The sequence below is a fragment of the Schistocerca gregaria genome, chromosome X (assembly GCF_023897955.1).
Source record: "Schistocerca gregaria isolate iqSchGreg1 chromosome X, iqSchGreg1.2, whole genome shotgun sequence".
NCBI lineage: Eukaryota > Metazoa > Arthropoda > Insecta > Orthoptera > Acrididae > Schistocerca > Schistocerca gregaria.
This window is the reverse complement of record NC_064931.1, coordinates 243,723,714-243,744,656: the sequence shown is the minus strand read 5'-3', so window position 1 is coordinate 243,744,656 and position 20,943 is coordinate 243,723,714. Positions and strand designations below refer to the sequence as shown.

At 38.1% G+C, this 20,943-nt stretch overlaps 1 protein-coding gene across 2 annotated transcripts in view; it reads right to left on the bottom strand.

Moving 5' to 3' along the window:
• Positions 1 to 20,943, bottom strand: part of LOC126298351 (DNA damage-regulated autophagy modulator protein 2) — an 88,218-nt gene that overhangs the window by 36,137 nt on the left and 31,138 nt on the right. For both annotated transcript variants that reach the window (XM_049989646.1, XM_049989647.1), the window contains exon 5: positions 6,029 to 6,167. In XM_049989646.1, coding sequence (XP_049845603.1) covers positions 6,029 to 6,167 — 139 coding nt within the window. The remainder of the gene's footprint in view (positions 1 to 6,028; positions 6,168 to 20,943) is intronic.

The following is a 20,943-nucleotide window of genomic DNA, read 5'->3' as shown; positions in this document are numbered from 1 at the left end:
GAATGAAATTTTGCGAGAAGATTCCACCACAAAGAGAAATGTCTTTGTTTTAATTACATCAACCCCAAATCCTGTATCCTGCCCGTGACACTATCTCCTCTATTTCCTCATAACATAAAAGGTGCCGCTCTTCTTTGAACTTTCTTAATGTACTCTGTTAACCCTATCTAATAACGGTCGCACACCACACAGCACTACTCCAAAAGAGGACTGACAAGCATAGTGTAGGCAGTCTCTTTAGTAGATCTGCTGAATCTTCTAAGAGTTTTGCCAAAAAATGCAGTCTTTGGTTCGCCTTCTCCACAACATTCTCTCTGTGTTCTTTCCAATTTAAGTTGTTGGCAACTGTAATTCCTAGGTATTCATTTGAATTTATGGCCTTTATATTTGACTGATTCATCATGTAACTGACGTTAAACAGATTCCTTTCAGCATTAATGTGGCTGACCTCACACTTTTCATTATTTAGGGTCAATTGCCAATATTCGCACCACACACACATATTTTCTAAATCATTTTGCAACTTGTTTTGATCTTCTGGTGGCTTTACTAGGTGGTGAATGACACCATCACCTACAAACAACCTTAGACTGCTGCTCAGATTGTGTCTTTAATCATTTATCTAGATAAGGAACAGCAAAAGGCCTATATCACTATCTTGGGGAATGCTAGAAATTGCTTCCGTTTCTTTCGATGACTTCCTGTCAATTACTACGAACCATGACCTCTCTGACAGGGGTCAGAAATCCAGTTGCAGCACTGAGATGATATTCCATAAGCATGCAATTTGATTACAAGCTGCATATGATGTACACTGTTAAAAGCCTTCTGGAAATATAGAAATACAGAACAAATTTGAATACCTTGTCAATAGCACTCAACACTTCATGCACGTAAAGAACCAGTTGTGTTTCACAAGAACTATGTTTTGCAAATCCATGTGGACTGTGTGTTCTGATCAAGGTAATTCATAATGTTGCAATGCAATAAGTGTTCCAAAATCCTGCTGCATATTGACATTAATGATATGGGCCTGTAATTTAGTGGATTACTCCTACTGCCTTTTTTGAATACTGATTTCACCTGGGCAGTCTTTGGGTATGGGCCTTTCATTGAGTGAGTGATTGTATATTATTGTTAAGTATGGAGCTATTGCATCAACATATTCTGAATAAAACCTAACTAGTATACAATCTGGACCGGAAGACTTTCTTTTATTAATCTGGACTGGAAGACTTGCTTTTACTAAGTGATTTAAGTTGCTTCACTACTCTGAGGATATCTACTGCTAAGTTGCTCATATTGGCAACAGTTCTCAGTTTGAATTCTGAATATTTACCTCGTCGTCTTTGGTCAAAGAATTTTGGAAGGCTGTGTTTAGCAACTCTGCTTTATCAGCACTGTCACTGATAGTATTTTCATTGCTATCACACAGAAAATACACTGATTGTGTCTTACCGCTAGCATACTTTACATACAACCACTCTTTCTGCCAGGTTTCGAGACAAAGTTCTGTAGTGGAAATTATCATAAGCATTTTGCTTTGAAGTTTGTAATAAATTTTGAGCTTTTGTAAAAGACCACTGATCTCGGGGATTTTGGATTAGTTTAAATTTGACATGCATTTTCATTGTTTTTGCAGCACTGTCCTGGCCTGTTTTGTGTACCATTGGGATCAGTTCCATAATCTGTTATTTTATTTGGTACAAATCTCTCTTAGTTTTAGAGTATTTGGGAGTTACAATATTCAGTCTTGCTATGACAACCCTGTGTCTGTTTTGATGCTCGTTATTAGCTCAGGATTATTTGTTGCTACAAGATCAACTGTGTTGTCACGACCATTCACTATCTGATTGGGCTCATGAACTAATTGCTCGACATAATTTTCAGAGAATGCATTTAGCACAATTTCAGATGATGTTTTATGTGTACCTCCGGATCTAAACGTGTATTGTCACCAACGTATCGAGGGTAAATTGAAGTCACCACCAACCAACTAGACTGGCTACTGGTGCAGACCTATTGGTGGAATCATAGGTCATGCTGGACATCCATTGGGTCCCCAAGGCCAGTCCACAACAGTGATACCCACCCACTGTAGCCTCAAGCAGTGTATCCAAAGCCAACACAGTCTGGAGCTGAGAGAAAAGTGTCACCAATTCAGCTCACATTTGCACAAAGCAATCACAGTCCCTTTCCATGCTAAAGATTGTCATAAACTACACTGCACAGACAAAGAAACGAGTATCGACACATGCTACAAAGCTCTAAGCTCTATGGTAACGACTGACAAAAATGCAAGAACTGTGTCTAGTACATTAGATTAACAAGCAGAGATTTAAAACCTAAGTTTCGAAAGCATACTGGTTAGGAACTCGTAAAAGTCACAGAATCAGTTTACTTTCCAACACAAACAAAAAGGCAAGAACTGTGCCTCTTAAATGTTAAATTAACACACACAAATCGAAAAACTAAACAACCAAAGAATACAGATGAAACAATGTAATTTGCCCCTGGTTAGGAACTTGTAAAATGTCACAAAACTGGTTACTTCTCTTTGCTGCTTGTGTCTTGGCCGGCTGTAGTATTTCATAAAAGACCAATTTTTGCTGCAGAAAGTAAGGAACCAATCATCTGACAGCTGATAATTCCAGTGTGTTACAGAAGTATTTATATTATATGGGAAAATAAAACTGAAGAGAGAAATTAAACAACAAATGAACACCTAAACAAGGACTGCACCATGCTCTTTGCCAAAACCATTATTTGTTGAATGTAAAAAGAACTTCATCACATACAGAATCTCCATATGGAGTGCCAAACAGGTACTAAATTCCATCAGAAAAATTTCATTATTCAGAGAACTGTAGCACATTGTACAAGAGACATATCTGAGCCATAAATCTCTAACACGAAGTGGTCCACCTATACAAAACATTCAGACGAAATAACCATCTAAAGTCACCTCAAGTCACTGTAGAAGTAATATGCATGAAAATTTGCCTGAAGACAGGCCGAGCTCATATTTCTTTTCCTTTGTGGATCGAAGAGCAAGTAACTGCCATGCATTTTAAGAGACACACATTTTAACCAGTCTTCAGGCCTCTGTGTAAATGTTAATACTCTCGAAGCTGGTTAAGAATACAGTGTACACACTACATTCTGAGCACTTCTGGCAAATATCACTTGTTTACGAATGATACAGAGCTTCTCAGCATTTAAATTGAACAAAACTATATTGATAAGAAAGTGTGTTGCAGTAACTTAATGGCAATGCAATCAGGTTACTTTCCTAGCAACCAGTTGCTGAGACCACTATTTGGCTGCATTCCCCAACGTTATTTGAAAATTTCATATGCCAGGAGAACTTCAAGTTTCAGAAGACAGAGTGTGTTATAGGGAACATAAAGGGTGTTTCTGAGAAATCTATTCTGAGAAGTGTGCCATGAAGTAACACAGATTGGACTACGATTTTCAAGTTGTGACTGATGAAACATCTGTTAAAATGAACAAATTACTTCTAGATTAACAGTATAGGAAAAAACCTTTGAAATTCAAATCTAAATTATGAAAACACCATCACCAACGATATAGGATTTTCAAGCGAGGTGCTACACAAATGTCTAACATATCGGAATAATATAAAGCGAATTCTATAATAGTTGTAGTTAATGGCAGAAAATGTCTGCATACAGCAGGTTTAGTAATTGTTTTAAAGAATTAAAATCAAACACTGTGTTATACAATAATGAATAAACATGTAATAGTGCACAGAAAAATTACATTGGTCTGCCCAAATAAAAGGCTTTCACAATATTGTTGTGGCCAGTATAACTCTCAGGAAGCTTTCAAAAATCCACTTTGGGAAATGAGATGAAACTGATGCTATGCTTGGGACAAGTGATCTAAGTGACTTATGTCATTTGGTAGGTAATTGCTAACAAACTGAATGGGTCATTCATCAGCTCTTATGGGCCTCCAACATAATTAAACAATTGGGAGCCACTAATGCAACAAATCAATACAGAAGTTTTCAGTCCTGTTAAATGTATCCAGATCAACTGTTCACAATTTCATAATAAACTGGCAACACGATAGTACACTTTTGAATACACTGTGACTGTTAAAAACGCAAGGCACTGCAGTGGAATAATCGAAAAAATCCATGTAAGAATGAAATTCATTATGCACAGTGGTGGAACACAATATATGATATGCTACTCCAATGGAAGACTGCAGGTGCCTGGTAAACACAATACCCTGCACAGTGTCTATGGTGAAATTCACAATAGGGTGAGGCTCGGGGTACCTTTCTTTCTCAAGCAAAAGATTCATCCTCCTCACCATTCTCTGTACCAATGTCATAGTAGAGGTTCACAAGGACAATCTAATAATTTTATTGTTGATTACCTTTGAAGAATATACTTGTATGTCAAACACAGTAGCTTACTCATCCATAATGCATGGCTTGTACAGCAATTATTTCTGACAAAAGATGGCTGCACACAGAATGGCATGTTCAGAGTTCTGATTGGAAACCAAATGAACATTTATAGGCATAGAAAAGAACAAAAGCTTTTTAATTGTGTTGCTACATAAGAATGCAGTAGATCAGATGGGAGGAAAATATATTTATTGCAAAACTTGGTTGAATGAAGCAATTGGTTGACAGGATGTATCTTGGGAAGCATAGTGGAATTTTCAATTTGTTTGTAATGGAGGGAAAAAAGTGCAAGTGTGTGTGTGTGTGTGTGTGAGATATACGTAAACATACATCAAAGACTCAAGGGAAATGGGATGAACATATTTTGTGCTCTGTGATCAACATGTTTACCTCACAAGTAAGAAAAAAATTAGCGGATGTTTGTGATATAAGAAAAAGATAAAACATAAGCATCCTTATTTTGGTATCAATCAAGCAAGCTCTAGTAATATTAGCATTTTATAGAAATGAAATTTATGGGCAGAAAATGTTAAGAAGATCCACTAATCCCCCTGTCCAAACTCCTGGAATGTAGAGGAGCTGAGGGCTCTTAGATGGTGTTTTACTTTGTAATAACTACTGAAGAAGAGCACTGGAGATGTTCAAACAAAAGTTATAATGCCAAACTCTTTATAATTGCAAATTATCGTAATTTATTTTATTTTCTGTCTGATGCAACCACATAATTTTCAATCTTTGGTCTTAAGCATTCCTGAGCATTACACTGATTTCTGTTTTGAACAGCGCCAAATCAGAATCCTGTCTACTTCAGTTCATTTAATGATATATGAATGACCTTAATTGTGGATACATGACTTACTGCAGATGGTTGTCGAAACTTTCATACAAAACCTATAAGAACACAAACACATGAGGTGCACATACTGAGTGCTACTGAAGTTAGATTCATACTAAGGCTGATTGTTCAAGTGGTTACCCACTTAATGTGTACACAGTATTTTTTAAGTCCTGGACACAGTATTTTGAAGTCCAGTATGAGAACACTCAGAGTATGAAGGGTTGTAAAGGTGACTTAATAGGGTGGGGTTCGGAAGGGGGAGTGGGGAGGGTGAGGAAGATTGAATTCTAGAAGGAGTAAGAACACTGTAGTACCCAGTGTTGATGAGAAGATTCCATGTGGCCTTGATGAGTACGATTTAGAAAGTGTGTTGTGGTGTCACTAACTTCCTGAGATGCACTGTTTGTATGCTCACTCAACAGAAGGTAGGAATCATTTTGAGTCAACATAGGGCACTGAATAGTGATTAGTGGAGTTGGTAATGTGCACAGAGACTTAGGAGCATTATGTTCTTAATAGTGTTAGTGATTCCATATGTGTTACAAAATATTTATGAATTGGAGCAGTGAGTGTGACCCACAAGAAAGAAAAATTAAATATTACCTATTAAACAAATACGAAAACTACTGTAACCAGGAAGTCAACAGATAAAAATAACATTATGTGACAACAAACCAAAAATTCTAGATGTTCCACAAAAGAAAAGTATTCAAACAGCCAAGCAACATGCACTTTTTTTAACTTACCTCTGAACTGAATGTGTGACAGAACTCCAGTTATGCTAAGTAAAATAAAAAATACAGTGCATATGACAGCCAGTGCTAGTCTAAGATGGGCCAGCTGAAGACTGTTTGCTAATGGCTGCATATGGTAAGAACACACTGCCTGCAAAACAATGAAAAAACAAAATCAGAGAGCACAATCATTAGATTGTTTTGAAATCGCAAAAATAAATTACAATGAATTTAACATTTGTCAGACAAGCTCAAAGATCTGTACCATCTTATTAAGCTCTTTACACATTTCATATATACTCACACAATTAACACAAATTACATATTTAAAAAAAAAAAAGGTACTTGTGCTAACTGTAGAGCTGGGGTGGTTACCACTGACTAATATTTAGGCACAATTTCAAGGAACAAATGTCAAAACTACGCTTAAGTTGCTCGAATGTATCAAAGTTTGAAGCTTATCAACTGGATCCAACAGGCACCAATCTAGCCTGTAAGAAACTTCTCGTTTTGCATCAATGTGCACCAAAAAGGAATTGCTCTAGAGATAAAAGCTTTGTCCTGAGGCTGGATATTAGCCTTTTGTAAGCATTTCTATGCCAACTGGGCACTCATAACATGGCAATACCTAGTGTTGCTATGTTTGGCGAGGTATTTCCATTTATCCCAACATCTCAATTTTTAATGGCTCTCTTACTAGCTTTCAAAGCCTAGCACAATTGGGAGAAAATGGAAATTGGTCAGAGTGAAAGATTATGTATTTGAATGGCACATAGCAAAAATCTTGGGCAATGTGACACAAAATCAATTTAATTAAGGTGCATTTACAAATGATTATTCTAATGAGGAAGACAATCTGTCATAACCCTGGCATTCACCTTAAGCAATTTACAGTATCATTGAAAACCTAAACTGGATAGTAACACATGGATCTGAAATGCCGCCTCCCAAATACAAATCCAGTGTTCCTGTGCCACCTTGCATCAACTTTCATTGTGCATGGCCAACAAACACAGAGTAACTTTTTGACCATACAGAGATGTAAATAACCAGAAGTAAAGCACCAGTTAGGTCGTTGTGACATTTAAAGGCATTCACCATACAGTATTTTCTATAATGTGACTCCTCGCAAGCATGGGTATCTGCAGAAATTTATCCAAGGAAAGGAGGGGGGGGGGGGGGAAATACAAAAACTGCCTTTTTTTATATATCTTTAGTTCTATAGAATTTGACAATGTGTCAAATAGAAATGTTACTGCATCTGAAATGTTTGAAGGTTATACAGTCAATATTTTTTGAAGATATATTCCAGTTACACCGTAAAGGGAAGCATATTTCATTAGTAACTCATACCTATATGGCTGCATGTTATTCTGTGTTGTGTCCAGTATAGTGTAAGAATGTCCCAACACCTTTTCAACCCTGAAATTTCATAATTTTTTCCTCTCTTCTCACATACAATACAACATTTCTTCTGCATTTGGGTCCTCAGATGAAATACAGGTGAATACACCCACAGTATAGCATTAATGTGTTGTCCAAACTCTACTACTATTGCTCACTATTGTAAAAATTTTTTCTTAAGACAAATGCTAGCTTACTGTTGAGATTAAGTTGTGAAGCAGATGAAGAGGTAAGTCTTTGAAAACTGGCGATAGGTGTCGAGCAGTTATACTGCGTCCATGTTCATACTGTGCTAGGTGTTGGAACTGCCCGTTTATGTAGCTCGTTATGTTCTGTACAAGACAGTGGCAGAGAAAAGATCAGATACCCTACTTCGCCAATGTTTTGTAAAGATCCACAAGTGTCCAGAATGAGTAACAATGCCAAAACTGCCATCACAAGAAAATAGTATAGTTTTCTATGAACAGCCTGACAACCAAAAAGTCATTAAATCACAGCATTTTACTTTGCACTCAGCAATGTTAAATCTGCTGCTTACTGAAACCATAGGTAATCAGTTACAGAAATGCATGAGAATTCTGCAATGAATAAAATATCTGCAGTCCAGGTTCCATGAAGGAGTAAGTAAGTGCCCCCTCTTGTAGCAGACACCTATGATCATGAATGACAGGACATAAATGTTCTTTAAAAAGTTCCTCATTATGATTGTAAGTATTGTAAATATATTCAACAACCTTTGAAACTCATTTTTGGAGGACAGCACATTTCCCTTCCTCATCTTATTTTGTCAATGACCAGAGTGTCCTGGTGACTGCTTCAGTCCTCCAACTTCTCATTACTGTGTCTTAGGGAGGAAGACTTAAATGAACAGAGAGAAGGGCTTAAATGACCTCTTCGACATTTCAAAAGTTTGACTGCAGATCACAGATGGTGAGACTACACAGACAGCATAGCAACAGCTGCCATCACACTCATACTCGTACAGTTGTCAAGAATTTCACTGAATGTTACACCAGAGCAATAAAATTTAAGGATAAAGTTCAAGCAGGTAGCACAATGGAAGATTATTTGTTGTATCATAGGCTTATGTCTAATCTGCACCAACACACATTACACCCAAGTTACAAAAACAACCGGCTTCCTTGCAGATGAACCACAAGGGCTGCCATGCTATACATGGCCACTACACTGTAACCTAAGCACAGTCAGTGCTAATGAAGTGAATGGTTAACCACAAACAAGTCCAGAGCATAGCATGTCATCTGAAGCATATACAAACAGCTTATGAAGCAATCTGAATCCAAAAACATAATACAGTTCAGGTTAAAACTCTAATAATCAATGGTGTGTACTTAAGGCTTCACTGACTAGTAGAGATGGCTCCATTGACATGCTTGCAGCTGTAGTGGTACCTCTTGCAGGAGCAAACTGTGACTGGAGTATGTAGCTCTAGTATCTCTGACCTATTCTCCACATCAATACTTGGGCTGGGTGGGGAATCCGATCACTGACAGATACAAAAAAAAAAAAATTTAACTATTCTGGCTTCCACCATAAGTGATGTAGGGAAAACTTAAATTTGTATGGCTGGTCGAAGAGTGTAGCAGTTATTCTCTAGATTGCATTAAAAGAAAGGAGTATTACACTAATGAAAAAAAAACAGCATTCAAAAATTGTATTTACCACACAGAGATATTATGTGACTACATCTACTAATGATGTAGGGCATGAGGAAAATGAAGGAAGGAAGGAAGACTAGTGTTGAACATCTCATTAACAATGAGGTTGTTAGACAAAGAGCACAAACATAGAGTTGATGAGGCTAGGCAAGAAAAATGGCCATGGTGCACTTGTAAGGAATCATTACCTTACCTTAAGTGATTTGGTCAAAACCAAGGGAAATTTAAATCAGGGTGGTGCAATGCAGATTTGAACTCTGTGCTACCTGAATATGAGTCCAGCATGCTAACCACTACGCCACCAAAGTAGAATATGGGAGTGTCAATAATCTGACCATAATGTTTAATATACTTGCTATAAACATTCCAGTTACTTTACTGGAGACTGTAGCCTGCATTCCATACTGAGTGACATATGAATTAAAAGTCAAAATTTGTGCAATTACACTTACAGGGGGTATGGTGAAGGCCAAAACTGTATAGTGATAAATATTGTAGTTGTGCATGATATGGGCTCCACAGTAAGCGATGGCCTGAGCCCTTTGTTTTTCATTAAAAGCAAAGTTTTTCACACTTCACTGGAAAGACATGGCCCGTCAGAAAGTAGTAGTTGGGCACTTGATGTTGAAGTGATTTACCATGCAACAAAAGTGCTAAGATATACCACTGGACCAGCTCAGTCAGTAAGGCAGTGAGTCAGGCATATGGCTTTTTGTGCCAACAATGCTCATTCTTAAGGTAGAAAGTGAGAACACTTGACACTTGAATGGGACTGCATGTTCAGGCATATACAGGATGAGGCACCCAACTTTTTTGTGTCAAATACCATTTCATTCATAAAGGATGTTTGTAATGAATCTCTTTTCCCCTACATGAATAGTGACAAGATTTGGTGATGCAGACAATATACAGTATTTACACTACTCTCAATGAAAATCTGCATCCCCAGGCTAAGATACAAAGGTATCTTTTACAAAGCTTTAATCAGATAAAGTAAAAAAAGTTATCTAACCAAAAATGGTCTTTTACACAACAATGTACAGTGATGTGAATTGTGTATTGCTTGACTCAGTGATCTTAATTCCCGTGGAGAGTGGAGTGAACTTCCAGGCGACACACCATTCAAATGGCCACAATAGCATAAAAATCCACATATTCAGTGTATTTTCCCTCGATAATAAGCACATTTGTGGTATAGAACTAAGTACTTCCTGGGGACAGAAATTTCAGGTATTTATAGAGCACCTATAAAGCTATCAGCACAAACTGTGTTTCCAATGTATTTTTAGAACTGACAATAATTCAGAAATCAGATGATATATTTATGGTAGAGAAAGAGAAACAGTGAAAGGTAGCTACAAATTTAAATTCTACGGTACTCTCATTACACCATCTAATATTTCAATCTTTTTATGGGGTGAGTGAATAAATAAGCCACAGATGTTAGAATACTGCATAAAATTCTAGATTTTCTGCCTCAATGTTTTCAGAAGATGGTAGTACAAGCCAGACAGAAGATAGCTGGTACACAGTATTATGCAGTTAACTGTTCGTGAACAGCTGCTAGTGCAACATGTGATGTATGTTTGTGGGTCAAGGGACTGTGCAGTGAGGAGGGACACCCTGAAATGCATCCCATACATTGCAAAAACTGTACCACACAGGAAACTGTTTTCAACTAGACACACACATTCAACAAAAGATGAAAGAATCACTAACAAGGAGCGTCCAGGTTGTCTCATGGAGGTGCCCACTGATGCCACATTGCAATGTGATTTATGAGAATCATTGTACTTTCTCGAGGGTAGTTCTCATGAAAATATGTACAAGATTATTTTTAAGAGATACAATCATCATGCAAGGTAATGGTGACTCTCCTATCCAGTGAGAACTGTGATAGACCATAAGCCTCATATAGCTGATACACTGTATTATGTATTAAACAGTTAGTAAACTGGACTCCTGGTAGTAGGAGCAATTCTTTTGGATGACAATACCCATCTTCACACAGCAAGACATACACAGGAGTTACGGTGAAGTTAATTGAGAATGCATGTAACATTCACCATTCAGCCTGGACTTATCTCAACTGGGCCCTTTAAAAGTCATCTAGAAAGGTAGCACTTTGAAGACAATAAGGCCATAGCTTAAGAGGTTACTCACTGGATGCAATGGCTGGAATAAGAACAAGAATTCAAGGCCTTCTCGAATGATGGGACACGAGTTTAAATTTGCAGTGCGAGTAAATGAAACACCAAAATTGCATTTCACAGTGTTAATTGTGGTACTGATGTCACTATTCAATTTTGTGACTTATTCATTACTCTTGTAATTTTAGTGTCCTCAATATTCTCTGTGGAATCTAGTTTACACAAAAATCATCTCAGATGATACATGTTTGCTACATTGTGTGTGCAAACCTACATAAGCCTTTGCTACTTGCACCACTCCTTTTTTCCTAATCTTGTTACACTGGTCTTTCCTATCTACCAACATGACCTTGTCCTATTCCCAACCCACTGTACATACATTCTGCTGCTTCAACTTATCTCTGGTGATGTTTCATGTATGGTTAACTCTGTTCCCAGGTTCCATGTTCTCACTCACACAGTCTCTTCAACCTGCAGTTTAAAAACATGCTGTTTGTCTAAAATTTACTGACAACTGTATGTAACTAGGTAGTGTCTTTTAATGAATAACAAAGTTCCAAAATCCTCAGGTGTTAATAAATTATTTGATACAGCACAGCTCCTTTTGTTTACACTGATAATCCCCTACAGAAAGAATATGCTGACCGTTCTCTACTGTCAATAGCACCCTTTCCCTTTTTCACTCAAGAGGCAATTTTTTATCATTGTTAGTCACATCCATCATGTATTTTGATAATGAAAATGTAAATTGTCAGCATTTTTCCATCGTGCTTCACTGTTACCTAAGTATTTAGGAACTATCGAATTTATAAGTAATTAATTTTCAGTTTATAGGCCTTGGATTCTTTTTAACGAACACTGCATATTAAAGTAAAAGATTTATATTGTAATGCTTGTTATTCATTAGCCTACATATTTATGACACTACAAAATGTTTATTTCAAACTTGCTCTTTTAACACGAAACAAACAGCGTTCATTCCACAGTGGCTTTCCTCAAATTTGAATCAAAATAACTGTGCCATTCATTACAAAAACAGTATAGAATTTGGTTGGAGTCAAATGTTTACTGAATGACAAACAATATCCACTATAAAAACTGGCTACAGTCTGACTGCAGTGCCCTCAGCAAGCTATCAGTTCTACATGCTCCCAAAATTACACTGCCAGTCACATACATAATTATTCTACTCAGGCATACAACCTAACTACAAAATCACCCTACTTTTTAATGTAACATAACTACTAATTAAAAAATTCTTTATTAGAGTAACTGACCACAACACTCATAACACAAATGAAAATCTAAGAGCTGTATTTGCAGTTCATTGTAACTTGAACTTTGGTTAGATGATACCATAACAAGAGACGAAAAGGAAACTACTCATTTTCAATTATGATGATAGATGAATGAATGTCAAAAAACTACTATTGACTCAAAAGGTAAGTAGTGAATAAATCTTGTATGCCTAGTTGTATGTCAATTGGAGGGTCCAAATTTTGACCAACCGAAACCTGTTATTTACATACATATCTCCCTTCCCATTCCATCAACACATGGCATATTTCTAGATAAAATTGCATTTCTCTAATTTTACTGTGTGGGAAAAAGTACAATTTTTCTTGATTCACCCTGGAGTATTTGTATAATAATTTTTAAAAGTAAACCTTTTTATGATGGACAACAAACTCTTGTGGTGCCTTAAGCAGTTCTGTGATGCCGTCAGCTCTCTAAATACACACGACATACCACACAACTGTTCTTCTAATCTTTCTATTCAAATAACACAGCACACTAAGTGTCTCACACTTATAAGCAATACTCAGTACTATGAGTATGAAACATATGCATATTGATAAATTTTTTATGACATCGGGAAGACGTAGAATACAATGGCAGTCAAATTCTAGTAATCACAGAATACCTTCAACAGCATGTATTACTTGGTGAATAAAATGGTACAGTCAGCTACTCAAAGAATTTTGGGAATAATTCTGAAGGGAATGTTAGGAACACATTCCTTCATCTCAGAAATTAATAGTCTTCTCATGGGCATTGGCCACACGGATACAGTGTATGGTGCGGCAGTTACTAGATGGCTGACTAAACCAATCAGTTACAATTTAACATCACTGAACCTCCCCTACAAAACAGTAACATATTCTAGAAAAAGTATCAATTACTTTATAAAGGCTAGCAGCATGAGAGTCTTAAAAATCAGCAGCAGTACTGTAAAACAATGTTCTGTCCTTAAGGTATGGTATATTTCAGGGCAATAACACTATACTTATGCCAAATGTTGAACATAATTAGTACTATCTTGGCATATAAAGTTTATTTCAATCAGTGTTCACATAAACTGATTATTGGGTATAGTGGATTTGACTGATTAGGCAATGTCAATAGTCCACAGGTCTTTTGGTGAAATTTTGAATTTTATCATTTGGTCACTGTACATATAGAGTAATAAAATGCCTCATGAAAAAAAATTTGTTGGTGTTCTTAGTACACAGTTACTTTGCCCAATTTTTGAATGTGAGGCAGAGTCCCCAACTACTGAAAGTATTTTTATTTTATATTTTCTGTTAAAGTTGTGCAGTGGAATTTTTGTAATAACCAGTATAATTAGCTTCAGATGACTCTTCCAGAATCGGTGAGATGTTACACTCCCTCTGGTCTGGTTGCATGCACTGATTCAGTTGGTAAGGATGTCATAAAGCTGTTGTATCACCTCCTGAGGCAAGCAGGCCCACGACTATCGCAGCTATATCCTGGATACTGCACAGGAGATGGAGTTGATGTCCGAGCTCGTCCCACACATGGTCTATTGGTGACAGGTCTGGACCTCAACATCACACAGAGTGTGCCATGTGTGGATTAGCATTGTACTGCTGAAAAATACCATCTTGATACTGTCGCACAGATTTAACACATGAAGATGCAGGACATCTGTGATAATGCTGTTGTGTTGTCAGACGTCTCTCAATCACTACCTCCTGTGACTTGAAGTCCTACCCAACAACTCCCCACACTGTGATGCCAACAGTAGCAGTGTTGTGCCTCTCCAAAATATTGGAAAACTGGGACCTCTCCTCAGGCTGCCAACATATTCACTGGTGGTGGTCATTTGGTGTAGTGTGGAACCACCATTCATCACTGGACATAATGAGACACCATTAGTCCATAGTCCATGCTTCCTGATCACAGTACCACTCCAAATGCAACCATTTGTGCTGTGCTGTTAACAGGAGTAAATGCATGGGACAATAATTCCCTAGTTTGGTTGCTGCTAGGCTCTGACTAGGGACCATTATTTGTCACAGATTGCAGGCACAGATATGAAGAGATTATGTTGTGCTTGGTGCATAATACAGTGCTCCTCTGTTGTCTTGGTTAACGTGGTCGAGCAGAACCTTGATGAGTATGCCAAATGCCCCACAAATCTGGATACTGCACGATTCAATTGGTCAGCCAAATGGAGCCAATGAGTCTCCTTTCAAACTTTGTCATGAGCTGATGACACCATATAACAAGAGCATATGACATCTTCATGTCCTTCACAGTGATCAGTCAAGATCTAATATTGTTCATGGCCCTAGTATACCTTACCGGGCCTCATAACAATACAAACAACACTAATGTCCTCCGGAGGTCATACTATCTGTCACACAGAACTGCAACTCTAATCATTTAAGGACCTGCCAATGGTGTGTACATGTACAAACTTACACTGATATTCAACAATGTCTTCTGGATGTTTCACTTTTCTGTCACACTGTGTGTGTGTGTGTGTGTGTGTGTGTGTGTGTGTGTGTGTGTGTTATTACCTTATACATCCATTACTTCTGAATTTTACTCGCTACATGAGTACCTCTAGATACAGAAAATCTTTTTACATATATATTTCACATAACTCTGCAATACTTTTGCTTGCAAAACAATTGATATACATAACTCTGTTGCCCACAGACCTTATATCTCCTATGAAGTAATATCACGATGTTTCTATATCTTAATGACATTACTTCCCGCTGTTACCTACTATGCCCTACATTTTGTCCCTACTTTAAACTGGTGCGCATATATACACATGCTGTCAACATCATTCATTTAATCGTGGTTATATATAAATGAATTATGCACATGTCACACATAAAATTTGATGCCTAAATGATATGAACCCTGTATTCTGACACACAAACTTCTGTAGGTTAACAGCATGTAACACATATTGATACACTCTTTAATTTCTTGGAAATAATAATTTAGTACTGGTTCTTGTGAATACACCTCAAGAGAATTTCATTGTAAGTAAATACAATTATAGCAAAATAGATACCTTATCTTTGAACTATTGTGGAAAACGCATAAATAACATACAGTAATATAAGAGCTACAACCATCATTATGATGCCACTTCTGTCCTACCTTCATGAGCCTATCAGCTCCTGCTCCAACTTGTGTATCATACACCACCAAAGAGTCTTTAGCAACGTGAAAAAGTAACTACTGCTTCAATGACACCAAGAAAAAGTATAGGTGGATGTCATTGTGGCAAAACTTGTGAAAGGAAAGGTCAGAATTGAACATTTCATCAATGTTGAAGCAGTTAGAGAGGAAGAACAACCTCCGTCTGGACTATGAATGGCAGAGGAACTGGCTGAGTTTTTATTAAAGGTACCATTTGCATGAAGCATTTTCCTGTAACAATTGTCTGAAGTGATTTATAGAAACTACAGAAAACATTAGGTCAAAATACCAGATGGAGATTGGAAGTCCACTCTTCCTGAATAAGAATACTGTACCCCTTGTAAAGGATTTCATCCACACTGTTATTGTCAGTGTAGATTCTCTGCACACTCCCCACATATCTACATACCACTGTTGTCTAGTATCAACAGTGCTTTTTTATCTTTCCAACTGTGTATTCTGCTGAAGGCACAAAGTTTACATCATTTGCCCTCGGATAAGTCATGTGAGTAACATGTGACATCACCAGTAATCCCTGCCGTATTTGCAGCCAACTGGGACGGATTTTTTGATTCTTGTGTCGTAAACATCTCCCCCCACCTTTTTTCAGTCAGTTCTTCACTTCAATTTTCATCTCATTGTTGCCAAAAAAGTGTTTTCCATGAAGGTGTTCCTTCAATTTAGTGAACAGATGATAGTCATTATCTGTGAGGTTGGGGCTGTGAGAGGGGTAGCTTAAAACATCCCAACCGACCGAAGTCAACAACTCTCGTGTTGTCATGAAGGAGACAGACACCCATTATCAACATCCCATGATGTTTGTTTTGCATGGCTCTGCAAAGTTTCTTTGTGGTCTCTCAATATCTTGCAGCGTGTATTGTTTCACCTCTTTCCAAAAATTAGCATGCAGAATCCTTTTACTGTCCCAAAACACTGACACCGTGATTTTCCTCACTGTTTGCTGATTTTTGAATTTTTTGACTAAAGGAGAATGATTACAGTGCCACTGCGTTCATTGTTGTTTGCCCTCTGGTGTATGGTGGTAAGTTCAAGTTTCACCTCTTATCACTATAGAGTTGAGAAAAGCCTCACCTTCAGTCTCAAAATGATCAAGAAATTTGCAGACAGCACCGGCTCTGTTCATTTTGTGTGCTTTAGCATCTTGGGCGCCAATCTCGCATACTACGTGTGAGTAACAGTCCATGAAATGTTTAGACAAACTGCATGCACGTCATCAATTGTCGAACGATGATAAGAGTGAATATGTTCTTCAATTTTTTGCATAATATCATCAGTCATAACAGACAGTGTTGTGCGTCTGTCTTTATCGTGAATTTCCATCTATCCAAAATTGAAATTCCGTATCCATTTCATCACATGCTGCCTTGACATTATGTGCTGTCTATAAAGTGAAATAATTTTGTGATGAATTGCTGTGGTGTTCACGCTCTTAGCATTTAGGCAGTGAATTACAGCAATTGCACTGCACTTGGCGTGAGCTGGAATGAGAACATTCATTTATAATAGTCACATTTTGTAATTGATGAGCTACTGATTATTTGGAATGCTCGTTCCTTCTGTTGGTTTCTCACTACACAGCAATGGTACCAACTTCCCCCATGCTAAAGCTACATGCTTTGTAGCATTAGTTTCCAGATAACGCTCATAGTATTGCAAATATTGCAGTGGAGCATGTTGCAAAAATCAGAGTAACATGTCATGGGTCTTCCCACAATTACAAATGTTGTGACGTAACTAGGTACTATGTAAAGACACAGTGTGAGAACAAGACTTCTCTGCAAAATAAAATGGCTGCTATATTAACCAACACATTTTTCTAATCTCTACAAGCTGTGGACTTAAGCAGACTATTTCACCCTCTACTTTTGTGACAGGGGAATGTCTTTGAATAGTCTATCTTAAAAATTTTTTACATAGCAGTTACGTAATTGGTCCATGTCTTCACGACCAAGGAAAGAAAGAAAGTTAGGGTTTAATGTCTTGTTGAAGTCAATGTCATTAGAAATGATACGTAAGCTTGGATAGGACAGGCGTAGAGAAAGAAATGTGTGGTGATCTTTTCAAAGGAACCATCCAGGCATTTGCTTTAATTGAGTTAAGGTAACCACCGACAATGTAAGTCTAGGTGCCTGCACACAGGTTTAAATGCTACTCCTTCTGAATGAGAAAATAGTACTGACCACTGCAACACCACCTCAGTTTATACCTACAGTATCAGATGTAGCATCCTGTAAAATATGCCAAACTGATTTCTGACGTTAACAGTGAGAACAGAAATAACGGAACTGAAATAAGCAGTTGCTTAAAGAAAAAGGTGAGAGGTGACACAGTGGATTGCACAATGACTCGCATTCAGGAGGACAACAGTTCAAATCTGCATCCGTCCATCCTGATTTTTATTTCCCTACATTGTTCCAGAAAAATGATGGAATTGTTCCTTTGAAACGGCACTGTCAATTTTCTGCTCTATCCTTGAAATAATACGAGCTCGTACTCCGTCTCTAATGGCCTTGATGTTAACAGAACATTAAATCCTAATCTTCCTTCCACAAAAAATTAATTAAGAAAGGACACCATGCATTTAATTAATTAACAGATCTTGGTGGTACATCAGAGTGGAACAGATGTTATTTAGTAAACCTTTGTTGGTACCCGATGGCCTGTAACTCCAACATTATATAAGCCACACATTTCGCAAAGATTTTTGTATGCACTGCAAGAAATAGATTTATATGCCTCAAATTCTCATAAATGAGACAGTTCTCAAAACTCACAGCCCAAAGCCCTCCTCCTTTGTCACCTCTCAGTACGCATGATGTGCAAGTTTCAACTCAGATGTAAGATACAGTAGAACATCGATATAATGTGAACAGTTCAAGTGAATTAAAAACATGACAGGAATGATTGAAGTCATGAGGCATGCAGTTTTAAGATGTAACAAAACTATGCTGACAGTGTGTTCATTAGCACTGGTGTACTGGAAGCTATCACAGGGAGTACATCGGCATCTGGTCAAGAAAATTACAAGGGCGATTCAAATTTAAATGGTAACAGTATTTATACACTTATTGATTAATCATTTACACAATTAAAACCTCCAGTTTTTCTTTTCATAACCTTATACACACTCTATACACTTTTACCAGTGATCTGGAAACTTTAACATTATTTGTTAATAAAAAGTTTGAAAGTGTGTCATCAACCAATTTCACATGCTCCTCATTGATTTTGAATTGTTCCCAACCGAGTGATCCTTCCATGAATGCAAATAAAAAATATTTGGGAGGGAGGGGGGGGGGGGATGCACACCTGGAATATAGGGAGGGTGGTCAAGGGTTTCCCAGTGAATGTACTCCCATTTCTCCAATGCTGAATTTGCAGTGGGGAGTTTAAAATTGTCATGGAGAAGGATTCCATCTCTAACGTGCATTCCTTGTGTTTTGTTTTGGTAGATAGCTTTTGCTGGTGTTAACAGCTGCATTCACCATACATTTGATTATGAAGAAAGTCAATGAGTAACACTTTTCTGTAGTCAAAAAATACAATCACAATAACAGCAGAGAGGCAGGTTTTGGCCTTAAATAGATAGGCTTCATCCTTTCTTTACCACTCCTTACTTGTCATTTTGGATTTTGGAATGTAATTTTTTGAAAGTGAAGCTGTTCAATGTTAATGGTATGAACACTCCTGATTAATTCAACAGTGAACAGGCAATCATCTCCAATAAGCTCTCAAACATCACAGATGTCTTTTAGACTAGACCTTGGGCATTGAGCATGACTCTGCACTTTCTCAGCCAATCTTAAATTGTATGGTCCAAGTAAACATTCAGTTCAGGGAGTGAAATGTCCTCACAAACTGTGTTTGAAATGGAGATAAAATTTGTGTGGGTTTAACCCTTACATCAGTTGAAAACTTTATGATAATGCACTGCACAGCAGACGAAGGAACTTCTTGTTAACTCATGTCTATACTGAGGTCAGAACAGGATGAAGCATCAAACATACACTGACCTTCAAACACCCCCCCCCCCCCCCCTCCACCCCACCCCATCCCACTCCATCATTTCACTCTGAACTGGTTATGCATCAAACTGGTACAATTATAATTTATATCTGAATTGCCCTCATAATACTTCAGATATCAGAAGGAATATTACATTTTGATATCCTGTTTACAGTGAGATAATGTGATAACATAACTAGTTCAGTTGGTTCAGGGTTGAGGAAGGATTCCGTATCTTCATTGGTGTGACAATATTGCTACACTACACTGTCAGTACAGGTCCTTCAAGGACTGACAGAGATTCAGTAATGACTGGGGAAAAACAGTTCATGAGAGGATACGAATACCTGCCATGAGAGTCAATCTACGGGAAGCAGAAAGTCAAAACCCTTGTAGAGATGTGCATGAGGAAAACTCAGCATGTGGCTGGTGTGGGTCGCTGTCAACTGAACATTAGACAACACTCAGCACACTGTGTAAGGTGAGATATGCAGTAGCTGAACTCACTGTAAGCACTGACCTGCTCAGCTTACAGCCAACCACAGGCAAACATATCAATCAACAGGTCTACCCGTACTACACACCGCATGGGTCCTCCATGGCAGGGTCCCACACTATTCAGCAGCACTACCCACACCAGCTCACCTGCCTCAATCATGATGTCCATTGGTGGGGACATTAAATTCCGCCCCTCTGAGTAAGGCCACGTATGACCGAAAATGGCCAGGCTTGGGCTGCGACCTTCAGTGCAAAATCAGAATGTCCGCCTGGAAATTCAGCGGCAGATCGGCCACCAAATAAGGTGACACTAACACCGCCAATTCCAACACGAGCGGTTGGTGATTGGGCAGTTGGGGGGAAGGAGGGGAAAGAGGAGGGGCGGAAGGGGAGGGGGAGGAGGATGGGTCAAAATCAATCAGCTCCATATCGACAGATACAGGCGTGAGCCTCACTGCAGCCCAAGGCTGCATGAAACGGGAGACCAGCAGAGGACTTGGCAACTGGGGAGCAAGACAGTGCAAGGGGGAGCGCACACTTCGAACAATGTTGTGGCCAACCTTGTCATCTGGAAGACCAGAAGAGCAAGATAGTGATGCCCCGTAAGAATGCATGTGCAAAAGATCTGCATTAATGGTCAGCTGCTACCTACTGACATCCACCAGAAACAACTGCCGACCTTTGTCGCCTATCCCAGCAT